At 36.2% G+C, this 16,577-nt stretch overlaps 1 protein-coding gene across 5 annotated transcripts in view; it reads right to left on the bottom strand.

Annotated features, from left to right (window-relative positions):
• Window positions 1–1,438: 1,438 nt before the first annotated feature.
• The window catches only part of NME8 (NME/NM23 family member 8), a 20,984-nt gene continuing 5,845 nt past the window's right edge, over window positions 1,439–16,577 (bottom strand). For 3 of the 5 annotated variants that reach the window (XM_027891950.1, XM_027891924.1, XM_027891934.1), the window contains exons 7-17: window positions 16,406–16,522; window positions 15,457–15,523; window positions 12,626–12,708; window positions 11,275–11,367; window positions 9,299–9,441; window positions 7,818–7,996; window positions 6,557–6,701; window positions 5,663–5,770; window positions 4,774–4,925; window positions 3,642–3,786; window positions 1,439–3,054 (exon numbers count right to left, since the gene is read on the bottom strand). In XM_027891950.1, the coding sequence (XP_027747751.1) occupies window positions 2,832–3,054; window positions 3,642–3,786; window positions 4,774–4,925; window positions 5,663–5,770; window positions 6,557–6,701; window positions 7,818–7,996; window positions 9,299–9,441; window positions 11,275–11,367; window positions 12,626–12,708; window positions 15,457–15,523; window positions 16,406–16,522 (1,455 nt within the window). In that variant the 3' untranslated portion in view covers window positions 1,439–2,831. The remainder of the gene's footprint in view (window positions 3,055–3,641; window positions 3,787–4,773; window positions 4,926–5,662; window positions 5,771–6,556; window positions 6,702–7,817; window positions 7,997–9,298; window positions 9,442–11,274; window positions 11,368–12,625; window positions 12,709–15,456; window positions 15,524–16,405; window positions 16,523–16,577) is intronic. The other 2 variants (XM_027891943.1, XM_027891957.1) reach the window with 2 other exon arrangements.

A 16,577-nucleotide genomic window follows, 5' to 3' on the forward strand; every position in this document is an offset into this window, starting at 1 on the left:
AACTTTTTCCCCACATGCCTTATTTTTTTATGCTGTAATTCAGTACAAAACCTCACTACAATTACACATACTTATTCTTCCTAAACAGTATTTTAAGATTTATAACCCCTTCTTGTTTATCATTCTAACTGAAATGGATCTTTAACATAGTCTTTAGTGTCAGATTATGATTTCATTAAAGTTCCCAAACAAGGAAATATGTGGACTGTGGTACAAATAAACATGCCCTGTGGTTTCATTTCTCTCCTGCTGGGACAAAGTAATTATGTTATCTTTTGTTAGTGTTGGAAGAATTTTAATGACATTTTTGCACCACCTATTTCTATGATGAACCACAAGATATTTTCTAAAAACAGTCGCAAAGGCCGCATTCTCTTTTGATCTGGCATTTAGATATGAGATAAATGGAGTCAGATTTTCTGTAAGATTTGTTGGCAGTGAAATTGTGTAAATTTAACTGCAAGATTTAAATCTTTGAGATTCAATGGAGTTTATGTTGGAACACACTCCTCCTGACTCTATAAATCAAATGCTTGCCAATCCCATCACAAATGTTCAAATTCTTAAAAATTACATCCATATCAGTGTCACAGTGATATAGTTTTCAAAGAAGAGTGCATGGTTGTATAAATTATGTGGGCAATACCTAAGTGATGAGTTAAACTTTTAAAGAGATGAAGTCATCTCTTAAAATATTGACAGTATTTTGATTACCATGCTTTTGAGTACTCATTTTGTTAATTCTATAAAAGTCTGCTTCTCAAAGATATAAAAGCTTTGCAAATCTGAATCTCTTCATCATCTGACTGAAACAGTTATTTTTTGATGTTTGGAGATGTATCTGGTTAATTCTTTGTTTCCAAAGCTGCTAAAAGAGATTAAGATCAAGGAGATATTTGGGAGAAGAGAATGAGCATTAATAAATCAAATGCTCCCACATTTCAATATGTGTTTAGATACTTAGGCAAAATGAACAAAAACCTGTCATACATCTATGCATAATATTTCAATGTAATCTACTGGATTGCTTTAACCAAGCACAAAACAGGGCTCATAATTGACATACATAAGTATATGAACCCCAAAAAACTAGATCCTTCAACATCCAAGAGTGAAACGAAGCTGACGAAAATGCTATGTTGATTAAGAGTGATGTAATGGAGGATGAAGGATAATGATTAAACAAGCAATAACTGTATATAAAATTTCGTTACATTTAAATAGGCAGAGGTTAAGCTACAGTACCCCCCCAGCTCACTGAAATTTCTCAGACCGACCAGTGCAATAAATGATTCACAGTATTCATAACCTGTGTATGATACCTACCAAACTATTTGATTGTGAACCTCCACCAGATGTGCCATGAACTCTTAATTAGACATAAACACATTTTGCTCTTTTTAGCATTTGTGCTCCTGTCAAAAAATAAACCCATCTAAACTTTCAACATTGTATTTGCCCCATCGATGGAGAAGCCATTAGCTCCAGCAAAGATCTCAGGAAATGTGCAGAATTGATGTATCTGAAATTGCCCTACTCAGGCCTTCTCTGAGGCTGCTTCGTGGTTTAAAGTACAACATGCCAGCACCCCAAAAGACCTTGAGTGCTGAAATAAAGCCAGGAAGAACAGTTTTAATGGGTAAAAGAGAAGCCAAAGAACATACAGCAGTCCTGAATTATGCTTCTCAGAAGTCACCTCACTGAGGTGGCATATAAATTCTGCACTAATCATAACTTCCTACAGGTTAGGTAGCCTCAAGCTGAGTTTATGGCAGTAAAGTAGCTGTAGGTGAAAATGGGTCACCAGGAGAATGCTCGGTCCAACTTCTGCTGGAGGAATGTCTATAATAACAAATGCCCCATCATAACAGAAATATTTGTCAGGAAGCTTTTTAAAACAGCTAGTTGTATTAAATACAATAGGAACAGTAAAGAACGTGTGAGAAAGACTTCATTATTTCTGGACTTTGCACTTAAAATCAACACCATAAGTAAATTGCTTTAATTGAATGCCATTCTTTAGTATCTCAGCTTTCAAGAGGCTCAGACAGCAAAAGTGAGAATATATCAGCTGCAGAATAATATTTGTGTTCTTTATGGAGGCCAGCCAAGTTAGACTGGACAGGATATGAATTCACTAGTTTGGCAAAGAGGGATATGTCAAGAATAGCTGCTATGTAAGAGCTGGCTTTGTATTTTAATTTCTTTGATATATTTGAATTGAGTAAATGGGCTGGAAAGGACCTTGTGGTTTATTATCTAACCTGCGACAGTAATTGTTAGAAGTTATTTAGGGGAAGGATAAACAAACAATGCAAATGTTTTTCAGGGCCCTGAGGGAACCAACAGGTCTTAATAGCCCAGAGCAGCCTCACCAGGGATGCACACACATACAGTTGGCCAGTGAGCCCAGGAGCCCCATTTGGCTCTCAGTTAGAACTGTAGGGCTTGACACAATATATGTGCTACTGATAGTATTTTAATCACCTTCCTTGACCCTGTTTTTTTTAAGGTACCTACATACAAAACACCTTAAAATCCTGAAACTATTGGAAAGGCATAAATCTGTTAAAGTGACAAAAAACCCCAACTATCTACTAAGCATACCTAAAGAAATCATTACTAATGACAAACTTCTAGCAGGCACTACTTGTTACATCGATATATGCTCTCCAATATGGAAAAGCTGAAAAAAAAAACCTGCCTTATTAAAATTGGATTGAGTATGAAGAAAAATACGTGTGTTTATGTAGTCTTAAATATAGATTATTAGGTAGATAAATGCATCTAATGACATGAACATCAATTTCCAGAGATTGCATCTTAATTGTTTAGTTCGTATCAATCTCTCCAAATGCAAACTGAATGCTTTTCAGTGCATGCTCCCTATTAGATGATCCATGAACAGCATTAGACAAAATATCATGTGCAAACTGAGCTCGAATTGATTCAGGACAGGTCTTCTTTGCCTCTTCTGGATCAGTTGGACCCATTAGTTTCCTCCACTCTTCAACAGCATTTTCCTTTGATAAGACCATTATCACTGATGGACCCCTGTAAAATCAGTATAAGAAAGCTCTTTATTCTGAGATGCAGACTTAGCTTTGACTTCCGAGGTACCATGAAGGGTTATGATAAGCATCGCACTATCTGAATTTTGTTAAACTGTTTAAGTATTAATTTTTGTTACTGAGTGTTTAATTTAAGACAATATCCCATATTTGAAAGCCCAAAAGATTATGATGATCAGGTATTTAGATTTGGAGTTCTTGTCCAAAATATTCTCGCCCAATAATTTCTCAAGCAAGACAATATATACTGTTTTTTCGACAGCTATACTAACAACACTGTGAGAAAGATATTTTGTCCTGCATGGGAAGAACAAGGATTCCATTGGAAAGCAGTTACTTTTTTGAGAGAAAAATCCCCAAATTAATGATCACTACACATAAATTTGGAAAGAATTTTAAATCTTCCTTTTAAAGGAAGAGCGCTCTGTGCTAGAAGCCACTAAACCTTACAGAAACTGACAGAGTGTAAAATCCTTATACCACTTACAGTGTAGCACAATTTGCTGACACTGTAATTTCAAAGTGTGATGTCTACTTACATAGCTCAGTACTGTAAAACAAGATACTTACTCGGTCATACAAGACACTAACTGTTCATAAAAGGGTTTTCCTTCATGATCCTTGTAAAACTGTGCAGCCATTTCACGAGTTAAAGCTTGTTCTTTTATTTTCGAGATGCTAAATCCAGCCTCTTTAACTTTTTTCATAATGTCATCTAGGAGAATAACAAACAAGCTCATTTTTGATTGAAATATTTTAGATACAAAAAAACCCCAACACACCCAAACTTTACAAGTTTCAGAAAATGCTAGATGTCTTTTTAAAAAAATCAACAACATCTATTTAAATTCTTGTTACAGTATCAAACACCCGCAGAAAACATAATAAACGCTCCAACAGTCCTATAAAATGTACAGAAACCATAGTAATTGCATTGTCCATCTTGATGAAGGTGTTAAACCCAAACTGTTATGAACTATACCAATAGCATTCGCTGTTTTCACACTGGAAAAAACATGGACTGTAGTTGTAATGCTATATCAAGTATCAGATGGCCTGCCAGAATCAGTCTGGGTTGTTACAAGAGGAAAAGAAACACTCACAAAAGCCAATGATGAATTAGCATTAGAAAGACTACTGAAATTTACTTTCAGTAGAATAGAATAGAATAATAATCAGGATATAGGATTTTTCAAAAAGTGGCTGCAAAAATCTTTAAGAAAAGATTCCAAATTGTACGTAGTTCTCTTTTTACTTTTTACTTTGATGTTTCCTCCTTATTCCCTTTGTCTAATGGCAAGTTAAACCAAGGATAGGAATGGATCTAATTGAGCAAAGACCCTTTTTGAGTCAGTAGAGATACCTGTCTGTAACATAGCTTTGGAAAGTCTCTCTCCTTTGACTTAAAAGGATGCTAGGCAGCTACCCTTTAAACAGTTTAACTTATCTAAGAACTCTCTTTCTTCAATTCACCACTATTCTTGTGAAGAAAGACCTATAGGCAGCTTAAGCTAAGGAAATTTCACATTTGAGATCTCAATCTGAATTATGCAAGTCCTGTAAAATTGTTTCTCTGCATAGAAAATACATTTCAGAGAGTCAAAAGAATGTATTTGACGTGATTTACTGTAGTGCGTGTTGCTAATATTTTGTAGAAATGTCTGCATCAGTAGACGTAGGTCATACTTTCTAAATGACTTACCTTTATGAGTCTTAGCAGCCTCAGGTTTGATTAATGCAAAAGTTTGTTCCTGAGGGAAGAAAAACTCTAATTCCTTCTGAGCATCATCAGGTGTAGAACTGCCATGCAGCTGATTAATAGGTACGTTGTCGACTGCATATTGTGCACGCAAACTAAGAATCATTAAAAGACTGAAGTTACTGAAAGGAATAGCTCTGAATTGAGCTATGAATTATAATTAGCTTTGATCCTATGAATATAAATATATACAATATATTTATATAATTATTAGATATTGTAGTGTTGATCTGACAATCTGAAATCTGAACACCTTTCCTCTCACCTCTCATCTTGTTATATTTCCAAGAAATACAACTTCCTTCTTAATGAAACAGCACTTCTGTCAGCAACGGGTAAGATGATACCACAGCAGTTTCTTAGAACAATATGATAAACAGGTAGAACTAAGATGCAAGTTTTTAAAATGTGTAGGAGAAACTTAAGTCAGAAATAAAATACTCTACTGATGCAAAGTTTTCATTAAGCCAAGAGAAAAATCATTTGTTCTAAAAAATTATGGCAGTATTTCAAGAAAAATTAAACACATTATAAAGAATAGGTTTTACCAACATTTTTTCTCTGACTTAAGAGATCCCCTTTCACTTCAATACCCTTTTTTAAACTCAGCTTTTCATTATGCTTACCATTCATTATTTCTCAAAAGATGCCATAGTTTCTATGTTTCTATTTCTACCACTTCCAAGAAAAGCTTAACAAATTGCAGAAATGCACATTAGTTTCCAGATGATGGCACTATAGTTACACCAGTTGGAATGTCATATTCATTGAGATGAAGAATATGAAAGTAAATTGGAAGCTGTGAATGATGGTTTACTACTGTGGCTTATACCTGTCTGGATTTTCTTTGCAGGCCTCTTCAAGAGTCTTTGGGCCTAGTAAACTTCTCCAGTGTGCTACAGCGTTTTCTCGTGTTAGAGCCAATACAAGAGTTGGACCACTGTGGAATGGGAAAACTAGCATTTAAAAAAAAAAAAAATTAAACTCCCAGTACTTTTTTAAAAGTAATTTGATTATATATAGTCCAGGCTAGGAAAATGAGCCCTAGTATTAGAGGACTTCAAAACTGATCTCTGTTTAAACAACTACAGTCTGATAAAACCTTACGAAACTTAAACATGAATTTAAATTGCAAAGTTACTGAGTTTTATCACAACAGTAAGATGTAGAAACACTGCTCATGCCCCAGCCATATCCCAACATCATAGAATGGGAATATCCAGACATGATTTATTTCTCCTCCCCAAGGTATCCAGTACACAGCTGGTTGAAGATTTCAGAGCTCTCCTACAGACAACCTAAATGCAGCCTTTCAGAGCGGAGTAAACCAGTTTCACCCAAATCAATGGACTTGGCCTCTGACTTTGACATATGAGTTATGGAGAAACTGGTAATTTTTGAAAGCCTTGTTTATTTATTTATTTCTTATACCCGGAAATTAGCTTATTATCTGCAGTTATCTGATACTGTTTTGACTTCTACTAGGCCTTTAGATACATATGTATCTTGTAGCCATGTATTATCCAGGAAGTGTTCAAGGCCAGTTTGGATGGGACTCTGAGCAACCTGGTCTAGTGGAAGGTATCCCTGCCCATGGCAGGGGGTTGGAACTAGATGACTTTAAAGGTCCCTTCCAACCCAAGCCATTCTCTGATTCTATAATTATTAATTGTGAAAATTTCAGTCTTATCCATAGATCCACATTCTCATTTTTCATTTAATATACCTGGTCATTTGCTCTAGAAGGACTGGGAAGTAGTCTTCATTTACATGCTCACTGTAAAATGTACGTACTTGTTCTTCAGATAAGACTATTTCTTTCTGCATTGCTATTTTGAAGCCATCGTCCTTTATCCTTTGCATGATAGAATCTGTTAAATATATTGAATTAATGCTAACTGGCCATCCATGCATCACTTTGCACACTTTTAGAGAAATCACTTGGACTTTTCAATGATAATGTTAAATTTTTACAGGCGAAATAATTCCCTAACTAAAGAACAGAAAACACATTTAAAGCAAATGTTATTGGACTTCAGTAGTTGCCTGAACACTCAGAAAGCTGATCCTCATCTTCTTAAGGTTTTCTCTTACTTCTGAAACCTTATTAGGAATTACTGACCGAGGAATACGATACACATTACTGCCCCCAAAAGAAGGTCTAAGGAACTAAAATAGGTGAATGTTTATTTAACTAAGTCTTACAAGACCACATGGGTAAGTAAGCTGTATTTGGCACAAGTCAAAATAACTCTGTAATTACCTACAGATGATGTAATTACCTGCAGAACTGCTGCTCTAAGCTACATAATAGACAACCATCAAGAAAATAAATACTCAAGGAAAGATCAAAATTGTAGTCTTTCAGATCCTGTATAGCTTATTTCAAGTACAGAAATTCTCAAGTTAGAAATAAAAGTGTTATCTAAAATCTAGGAAGAAATGCAAATATATGACTGAAAAGTAAACTTGTTTGGAAGAAGGTTCATGTTAATAAGGTAGATTTTTTTATTTAATCTGTAAAAATGTTTCCTGTTTAGACCCGCCCTTGAGCATCAACGCCTTATGCAGCACAGAATATCTTAGACTGGATCTTTTTCACCTTGCCATTGATCTATCTTGGAGCTGCCATTCAAGAATATCAGCTACTTCATTATGGTGGGAAATATGGTCCCCTATAGAGCATTTGAAAATACTAGCTTATCTGAGATGTCTTCTAGAAATAGTCCATCCAAATATACATTCTACAGACTTTCTTGAAAAATCAACCAAGAGAACAAAATAGCATTGACGTTTACATTCTCAATATATGAAAAACATTAACCATATAACTTCATTCCACACAAAGATTACTGTTGGCCTTATTCTGGGGAGACAATATAACCTAAAATCATTTCATTATTCAAGTTAGAATTATTAATTCAAATTTCAAAATATGAGATCACTTATATACCCTAGATACAAAATACAGTTACATTAACACTTACTTCGTCTTTCCTTTAAGAGTTTAGGTCTAATTATGGCCAAAGTCTTTTCAACTTGCTGATCTGTTTTATGTATATGAAAATTCGGGAAAAAGAAACCAAGTTGTCTGCTGGCATCTTCGACACTGTCTTGCACGTCGCATAGATTTACTAGACTCTCAGCTTCCGCAAGTGCATGCCCACTAACGAAACATGAAGCAGTAATACAGTATTTCAGTCACTGCATGTGTCGTGTTAATAAGCTGGCTTCTTGAAGATGTATTTGTATGTTAAAATTTAGTGAAACATAAGAATAGAATGTAAAACTAAGCTGTTGTGAAATTCAGATTCATGAGCAAAATAATGTTTCTGAGAAGACAATTATTAATCTTCTCAAAAAGTGTCTCATGTGCCTCATGTGCTTTGAAAGAGAAATCTCAACCACACAGCTTTAGTAATTCCCCTCTAGCTTATTCAAGACAGTCCCTCTGTTTCATGAGAAAGAATTACTACTGGCAAGGGTACAGATAATGAATTATCAATAAAAGGCTTGTGCATTATTTGTGTACAGCAGGATCATAAAAATTATAGCAATACAGAATTGTCTTTAACAGAGATACTTCTCATTGTTACTTACTTTCTAAGGTTTATATAGCTATGTAAATAAAGTCCCTCTTGGACACTTACATAAAATGCAGTCTTCCTCAGCTGTACTAAATTAATGCAGAAAGGGATACAGCAGGCATCAACAAAAATATCAGTCCTTACAACAAATTTTTTCTTGGACAAAGGATTTAAGTTCCTGTTACTTTAAGTAAGTCTCTTGTTAAATGTGAAACTTGATTCGATATTTGAATTTTTGTGGACACTCTATTGTCTGAGACTGTGTATACAACTATCATCTTCTTTCTCTACAAAGTTGCTATAGAAGAAAAACAGACATTCCAAGATACCATGGTTGTGAACAACTAATCCTTACAATCTTTTACGTGTCATGGAGCAGGGTGGGGGTACAAACCCCAGTACCCTACCCCCTCTCTGATGGCTTTTACAGTGTTCCCAGGGAGACCAGCATGCCTTAGGTGTTCCCTGGTCTCCTCTGAGCCACATATACAGCTTCCCAGGATACAAAGGAGTGAATATGGGCAAAAGTTCAACCTTCAGTCAGCAGTGCTGACATTCACTTGGGTGAATTAGTATGAAGTAGAATTGCATGGGCTACATCAGTTTTGAAGTGTAGCATTGTTTCCACTGGTCTGACAACCCATCCAAGGCTAGTTCAAAGAGATCAAAGACATTTTCTCATCATCTTTAACTAGGAAGCATGGAGTTTCTGCAATTGCATCTCTAGTGGTGGTCCTGTGAAGGACCAGGTGAAGGACTCTGCCTACTCCCTGGACCCTGCGCACATGGGCACGTCTGCATCTATAAGAACGTGCCTTGATTTGTGGTGTGCTCTGGACACTATAACTGAATCATATACACACATTTTTACTGCTAGTTACCTCTCTGGCTTCTCAGACTCAGAGTCATGTGTTCCATGTAGTTCTTTCCAGTGAGGAATAGCATCAGTGTCTTCTTTTCTAGTGAATACCAAAACATGGCATGGTCCACTCATCATGAATTGAACAAACTCCTCAAAGTTAGGCTAAAAAACATAATTTTCCATCATGAATTGCAGGAACTCTGAGTTTATCATCAGAAATGAGACAATAATCCTTTCAAAGTAACTCATAAATTCCTATTCAACACTGGCATACATATACATTACTCAGAACCCTGTTAGGTTTTTTTGCAAAGTTTTTTGATCAATCATTTGAGACAAGATTATCAAGTCTCTAAAACAAAATTAATTGAGATTAGGCAAGTACTATGTTGTCACAGGTTAAAATGCAAATGTAAGGAGTGAAGAAAATGATCTAAAACTTGATCTTATCACGTGGTATGCTTGCTGTACAGTATGTAGTGTGACATACCAAACTGCAGTACAGCTCCATAAATAAGTTTTGAAGCTAAAAATCATGTAGCTGACTATAAATATGGAACACTGAAATATTTGCAGACTTTCCCTTCATTCACTTTGCTGTGTTCTTTTCACTCCTTCAGTGTCCCTGCACTTAGAACTAGATGATCTTTAAGATCCCTTCCAATGCAAGCCATTCTGTGGTTCCATGATATATCAAACATTGCACGCTTTGTCTGTCTTTGTTCTTCCTGTGTTTACCTCCACTCCTAACTAGTCTCAAATTTGACTGCTGTTCCCATGAAGATGACTTACTCTTGCCTCTATTTCAAAACTGTCTCCTTCTAACCTAGAATCTCAGCTTTGCTAAAACCAAGCCCTTCATGATTCTCACAAGGTCTCCCTGTTACTTCCTTTCTAAACCATAGTGCAGGTCTCTGGTGATTACAATTGATTTTCTTTTTTCTCTCTGACTCTGGTAGGAACCATCTTATCTTACTGTCATTCATTTTGAATTCTATGGGAATACTTTCCCAGCTTCTTTTGATTATGCCAACCCTTCCACTGATCCCTTCCACTGGTTTCTCTAATAATATCAAACAAACTGATTGTATACATATAATTCCAACCTCTATCTTACACATATCTTTAACAGGAGAAGGTATAAATATTTGCTACTTTGTAGCAAATTTGTATACAACTTTGTTTTTGTGATTCTGTAGACTTAATTTTAGCTATCATACTGTCAAAGAATATGGCAGCATCCAGGTATTAGTGTGCAAGATCATTGCCATTTAATGGCAGCCAACCTAATTTCATTCTTTTATTGAACTTTATGTCTGTCCTTAGCTATTGCTGTCACCTAATATAGCACAGGGATAGAAAAATAGATTTCAACAGACATACTTTCCCTGTCTGCCTATGCACATGCCTATTGCCAGTACTACCCCATGATTAAAAGCTGTAAAGAACTAAAAAGCACAGTATATAACTTGACTTATTTTCTGACTGGAAGAATATAAGTCTGATAGATGCGTACTGTTATATAGATTACACTGGATTTGGGTTTATGCCACATTTCAGCACCTAACAACCAAGGTAGAGTAATTGCAGAAACAACCTATACAGCACTTTAATTTTCTTTCCTGCAAAGCTCACTGTCCCTGTCATAACAGGTTTCAAAATTAGTATAATTTTATCTTGATATATAGTGTTATGAGTTTAGTATCATGTCTAAGGGTCGTATGCATTCAGATAATATGAAGAAGTACAAAATCTTTTTAGTATTTAATCAGAGTTCAGTTTAATTTAGTTGGAATATTGAGTGCTACCTTGTGATATTTGTATGAGTCAGTAAGAAAAATAGAGTGAGAATATATCTTTTTTTGTGAACTAAATCTACATTAATTCAGTTCTTCGACATACTAAAAAATTACAGTACAGAGATTTGCAACCACATCTAGTTACAGTGATATGTTTTACCTGTTCCTTTCATTTAAGTTTCTAGTTTGTTTTTACCTGTTCTTTATTCCGGGCATAGAACACTCTGATTTGCTCTTCAGTTAGCACTTTCTCCTCTGCTGCTTTAATGTCAAATCCTGCTTCTCTAATCTGCAATTATTCAGTTATTACTCAGTGGCATTTGAAAATGGGTATACACAAAATGTATGCTATTGTAAATCTAAAGATTGAAAATTATCTTAAATTTTAAATTCCCTGAAAGTCAAAATATATTGCCATTATATTCAAAATATAACAGCTATCTTTGCCTAAACTAAACTTCTAGCCTTTCAAAGCACTTCACTAAATTCAGCATTACAATATTCCTAAATTAATGTTTGTGAAAAATATAGTGCAGTTCAATGTATGGAGTACATTCATTCAGTAGTTATTAATCCCTTCTATCTCACATTGAATAAACTCCTTTTGCCCACTGTGACCAGCTAATATTCAAGTACTTCTAAAAATGTTATTATAAACTGTATTATAATCGGGGTAGTCATATAAATGTGCACTTGTGGACAATTTGTATCAGGCTAAACTGCTTGGCCTCAAAAACAGCAAATAAAGAAAAATTAAATCTATTTTATTGTTTTCTCTTTTAAGTTACATTACTGCGCTAAATTCAAGTATATGTAAGTGATATATGCTTATATGGCCTGCATCAAAGTTCATAGTCCACTGGTATGAGGTTTATATGTATACTGGTATTTTCATAACAAAGGCACTGTCTAGCCCCAATACTGATCATATGCTAATATTAATCTGCTTGCCAGCACTCTGCTCTTTGAAAGCCCCTATGATGCTGCAGAGTGTTTCCAGACTGCCTCAATAAGGCTGACTCTGGAAACAGTGTAGGTACACACCTTATAAGCCAAGTAGCAGCTGCTCAGTTCCAGCTAAATCATTTTCAAGCACTGCCTGTTTTTTGGTTTTTTTTCTTGGTTTTGTTTTTTTTTTCTGACCTTCCTTTCTGGCCATGGTAGAGTAATTGCAGAAACAACCTATATAGCACTCTGATTTCCTTTTCTGCAAAGGTCACTGGGCCTGTCACAACACATTTTAAAATCTGTTTATCTTGAGTTTATCTTGATATACAGTGTTAAAAGGCATGTTTTTTGATAACAGAATCAGTGTGAGTCGATGTTTTACCTCATCTACTGGCATAAAATATTAGAACAATAGTATAAATCTGAATACTATGTTATTTCAGGTCAAAATTATTGTGCTTTTATCATCCTTACTAGAGAAGCATTAACAGATCTTGTTCCAAAAACCTGGGCATAAATTGGGATCTAGTTAGTCTTATATCTTGCTACTATGCTTCTTAAATAAATAGGATGAATTAATATTTTAAAATTCTGTCCACCTTTTGTTTAATTTCTTCTACACGTCCCTCTAAGACATCATTAGGTTTTATAATTCCAACAGAATATCTGAGGATTTCTTCTAGAAAAGGGAAAAAAATAATGTGTTAATTAATACATTCATCAAAATAAATACACAACTAAATGCTTCATTGCTTACAAGTGAGTTTCTCTAAATAATTCTCCATTTTAATATTGAGATGGCTAAACAGATGTCCCAAAAATTAACTCCAGCACTTAAAGCGTGTTGTGCAATGCAGGACCACCCTTGGCTATCCCTGGAATCCACATTCCTGATGAACCACATTTTTGGGGGGTTAATACTGGGGAGAAATGGTTCACATGCAGGTAGGTATGGTAGGCTTTGTCTAGGAAGTTCCGTATGTACACAAGTAGAAATGGGAAAGGCATTACTATTACTAAGGAAAATTCACTAAGTGAAAATCTGTACAAATATTGGAGGTTCCCTATAAAACATGCAGTTCTTGTCATAGAAGATGTTTGATTCTTAGCAAATAACTTCAGCATGTAAATGCTGAAGTTATTTGTATTTAATAAGTGTTGGTCACACATGCTTGCTATCACAATCTAATGTTTAAAATAATATGTTCCTTGCTGTAACAGTACAGACATACTGTTGCAACATCCAGAAGGGAATATACACTGCATCATCTTTGCAGAACCTTAAACATTAGAATGTACCTCAATCCCATTCCAAACACTGTAGAAGAACTTAATGATATGGCGAATGGAAACAGCAGACTACTACTTGTTTCCAGTACTAGAAAACACTTACAGGCACTTGCATGTGTTAAGGAAAATATTACCCTGAAAGGTGTACCCTAACCCGAAGCTGAATCTGAGCTGCAAGCTTTGTTCTCTGATTTTGTATCACATTTAGTTTTTGTGGATTAGTGTGAAGCTTGTAGATAATTGCTAAATGATAATACTGTACTCCTAGGTCTCACAGGGTTTACGAAGAAAAATAATGGTTAAAGCTAAGGTCAGGCATATGCCACTTGAACTATGTAATAAAGAAGGCATGAAGAGGAAGGAGAAGGGACACATTTTAATCCATGTCTGTGATCTAATGCCTTCTCACAGGAAAAAAAATAAAACAAGGTCAAGAAGGAGATGAGGGAGGGGTTTATTCCATCTCAACATTGAAGAATGGCATTCTGTGCATATATGAAGGAGTAGGAATATTCAGTAGTCGCAGATAACAATAAAAATAGAAAAGTTTAAGGTCTCAGCTCACGACAAGCCTGAGATGAATCACAAACAGGGGACTCTCAAACAGGATGGAGCTTGTTTTTCAATTGTTTTGGAAGCTTATCGTACTATAATGAGGATTTATGCTCTTATATAAGTCTGTTCTTAAATCTAGTCTGGTGAAAGAGTTAATTAAAATAATTTGAGATACAAGGCCTGCCACTGTGTCATAGTTCTGATTTCAGCAAGGAATTTTTCTTTCCCTTCCCCCCCTGCGTGTATGCTCTGTGGACGGGCCATCAGGTGAAACAAAAGATTCGGCCGGGTTCAATAATGGCCAAGAGATCAGTCTCCTTGACAACGAAGGGGGGGAGGGGCTGGTGTGTGGCTGGAAGGAGGTGGGGCAGTGTGTCAGCTCGGTCTCTCGGCCCAGAGGAGAGCAGCTGCAGGCTGCAGACACTGACGGGGTTTTTCTTTGTCTCTTTCCTGTCGGAGGGGAGTTTGTTGCTGCTGCTCTCGGCTTAGCTGTTGCTGTCTGCAGGCCCTGCTTACAACGCACCCTAATCAGCTGAAGTTTGTGAGTTTTCTTCCATTGGGAGAACTTTCTGTTTTATTGCCGTTGTTTTTCCTTCCCCTTCCCCCCCCCCCCCCCCCCCCCCCCCCCCCCCCCCCCCCCCCCCCCCCCCCCCCCCCCGCCCCCAACCTTGCGGCAACCAAGGATCTCACAGCGCCGCCTGGTGACGGGCACTGGACATTACAAGTTCTACTCCTCCAGTGATCCAACAGCGCCACCTGGTGACTACTATAGGACACTACAAGTTCTGCACCTTCAAAAACCCAACAGCGCCACCTGGTGAATGGTACAGGACATTACAAATTTTGCATCTCCATTGACCCGACAGCGCCCCCTGCTGACTGTGGCTGGAACTGCACCAAAGGGTGCTAAAAATTGAACTATCTAAATTTTCCTTTTGCCGGTTTATCGGTTTTGTTCTTGAAGGGGATTATTGGTGGGTATAGGAGTATTGCTTGCTTGTTTTACTTGGTTTGTTTTTTTTTCCATGTTCCTGTTAATACACACATACCTTTTAATAAAGGGCTGTTATTTTTTTGTTTTCCCTTTTCCATAATTTGTTTTCCTTCAATCGAAGCCTCTTAATTTCGGATTTATAATTGCTTAGAAAAAGAAGTTTGGGTCTTTTCCTCCTAATCCATCCTCAGCAAAAGACCCTTGTCCCATTTAAACTGGGACACGCTGATTGACAGATTAACTCTTTCAGTCCTCTCAGGTTGCCCCCACCTTAGTATTCCACCTCAACAAAAGTACATAGCCAACACAGGGACTGTGTAGAAGTGACTTTCAGCCCTTAATTTTACACAGAAAAGTTCCCTGGTATGTATCGCTTCTGTCTAAAGTCTGAAGGTTCCCAGTGTGGAGGTGAAAATACTAATGATGACAGTCCAATGTATTAATTCCCTACACAAGAAGGTTCAATCATAGCATCTCATTAACTCAACCAAAGGAAGGTCTATTAGTGCTTGACACAGACAATTCTTAATCAAAAGACATTTGTTCTCTTTCTTCTTGTTAACATTTCTAAAATAAATCACATATATTTACCCTCATCTGCAGTCTCCTCAATAGTCTCTTCTGATGACTTTTCTTCTAGAAAAACAAGTTCATCTACCTAAGGTAATTGGAAATAGAGTGAAAGTACACCACTAAAAGGTTAAGTCACCAAACACATCTGTCAGATCTTTACAACACTTCTATCTTATTTTAAGAAAGGATTTTCTACCCTGGAAAACAAACAAGTCTAAGAAAGACGCTGGGTCAGTCTGATTTTCCTTGAGCTGCAGTTTAAGAGTCTCTTTTTACTGAAAGTGGAGTTCCTTGATCTTTTTCACTCAGTACAAACAATGAGACATAACTATCTCATGTCTTTGTTTCCTATGATGCAGCTACTAGTTATATGTTAAAAATACTCAGCCCTGAAAGAAAAAAGATTACTAAAACCTTTATGTGCTAGTGACATTTTGTCCATTTCTCAATTTCTTGCATTAATCTGTAAATTTCTAAAGTTTTTATAAAGAATCATAATGGACATTTGTTTTTTCTGGAGACAATACTCAGAAATGGAGGATTAATTCTGCTACTACTATAAATTCCAGCTGTAGAGTTGTTTGCAGTGTAGGCTATTGAAGTCAGACTAAGCTGTCCTAATGTCCTCATGTTATCTGGAAGTCAGGAGTGAAAGGTGATGGAATAAAGTTGTTGAAAGTCCTTTAGCTTTTGTAGCAAACTGGATTCTTTAGGTAGAGAGCAATCCCCACAGCTTTGAACAACCTGATCTAGTGAAAGATGTCGCTGCCTGTGATCTTTAAGAGTCTCTTAGAACCCAGATAATTCTACGAAATTTCTGCGAAAAAAGCCTGTCACATATGTCACTTTACTGTTAACACAAAAATACAAAAAATTAAACATTACCTAAAATGCTATTACAGACATTGAAAGAAACTAAGTGTAATAAAAATACACACTTATTTTTAAGTATCTGGTTTGTGAGTACCTCAGTGCGTTCCTTCTCTCCAGCTGCAATTTGCCTCTCTTCTTCCACTAGATTTGTTACTTTCTTAATTATAAGAGGAGCATTTACACCTCTCACTATATCAATAATTTTGCCATACTGTAAAAGAGAAAATAACACTTTCAGTGAGTTTTCATCACTTAGTTTACACATT

Source organism: Empidonax traillii, unplaced genomic scaffold (assembly GCF_003031625.1).
Source record: "Empidonax traillii isolate 1590-97213 ecotype Southwest subspecies unplaced genomic scaffold, ASM303162v1 scaffold14:size4059594, whole genome shotgun sequence".
NCBI lineage: Eukaryota > Metazoa > Chordata > Aves > Passeriformes > Tyrannidae > Empidonax > Empidonax traillii.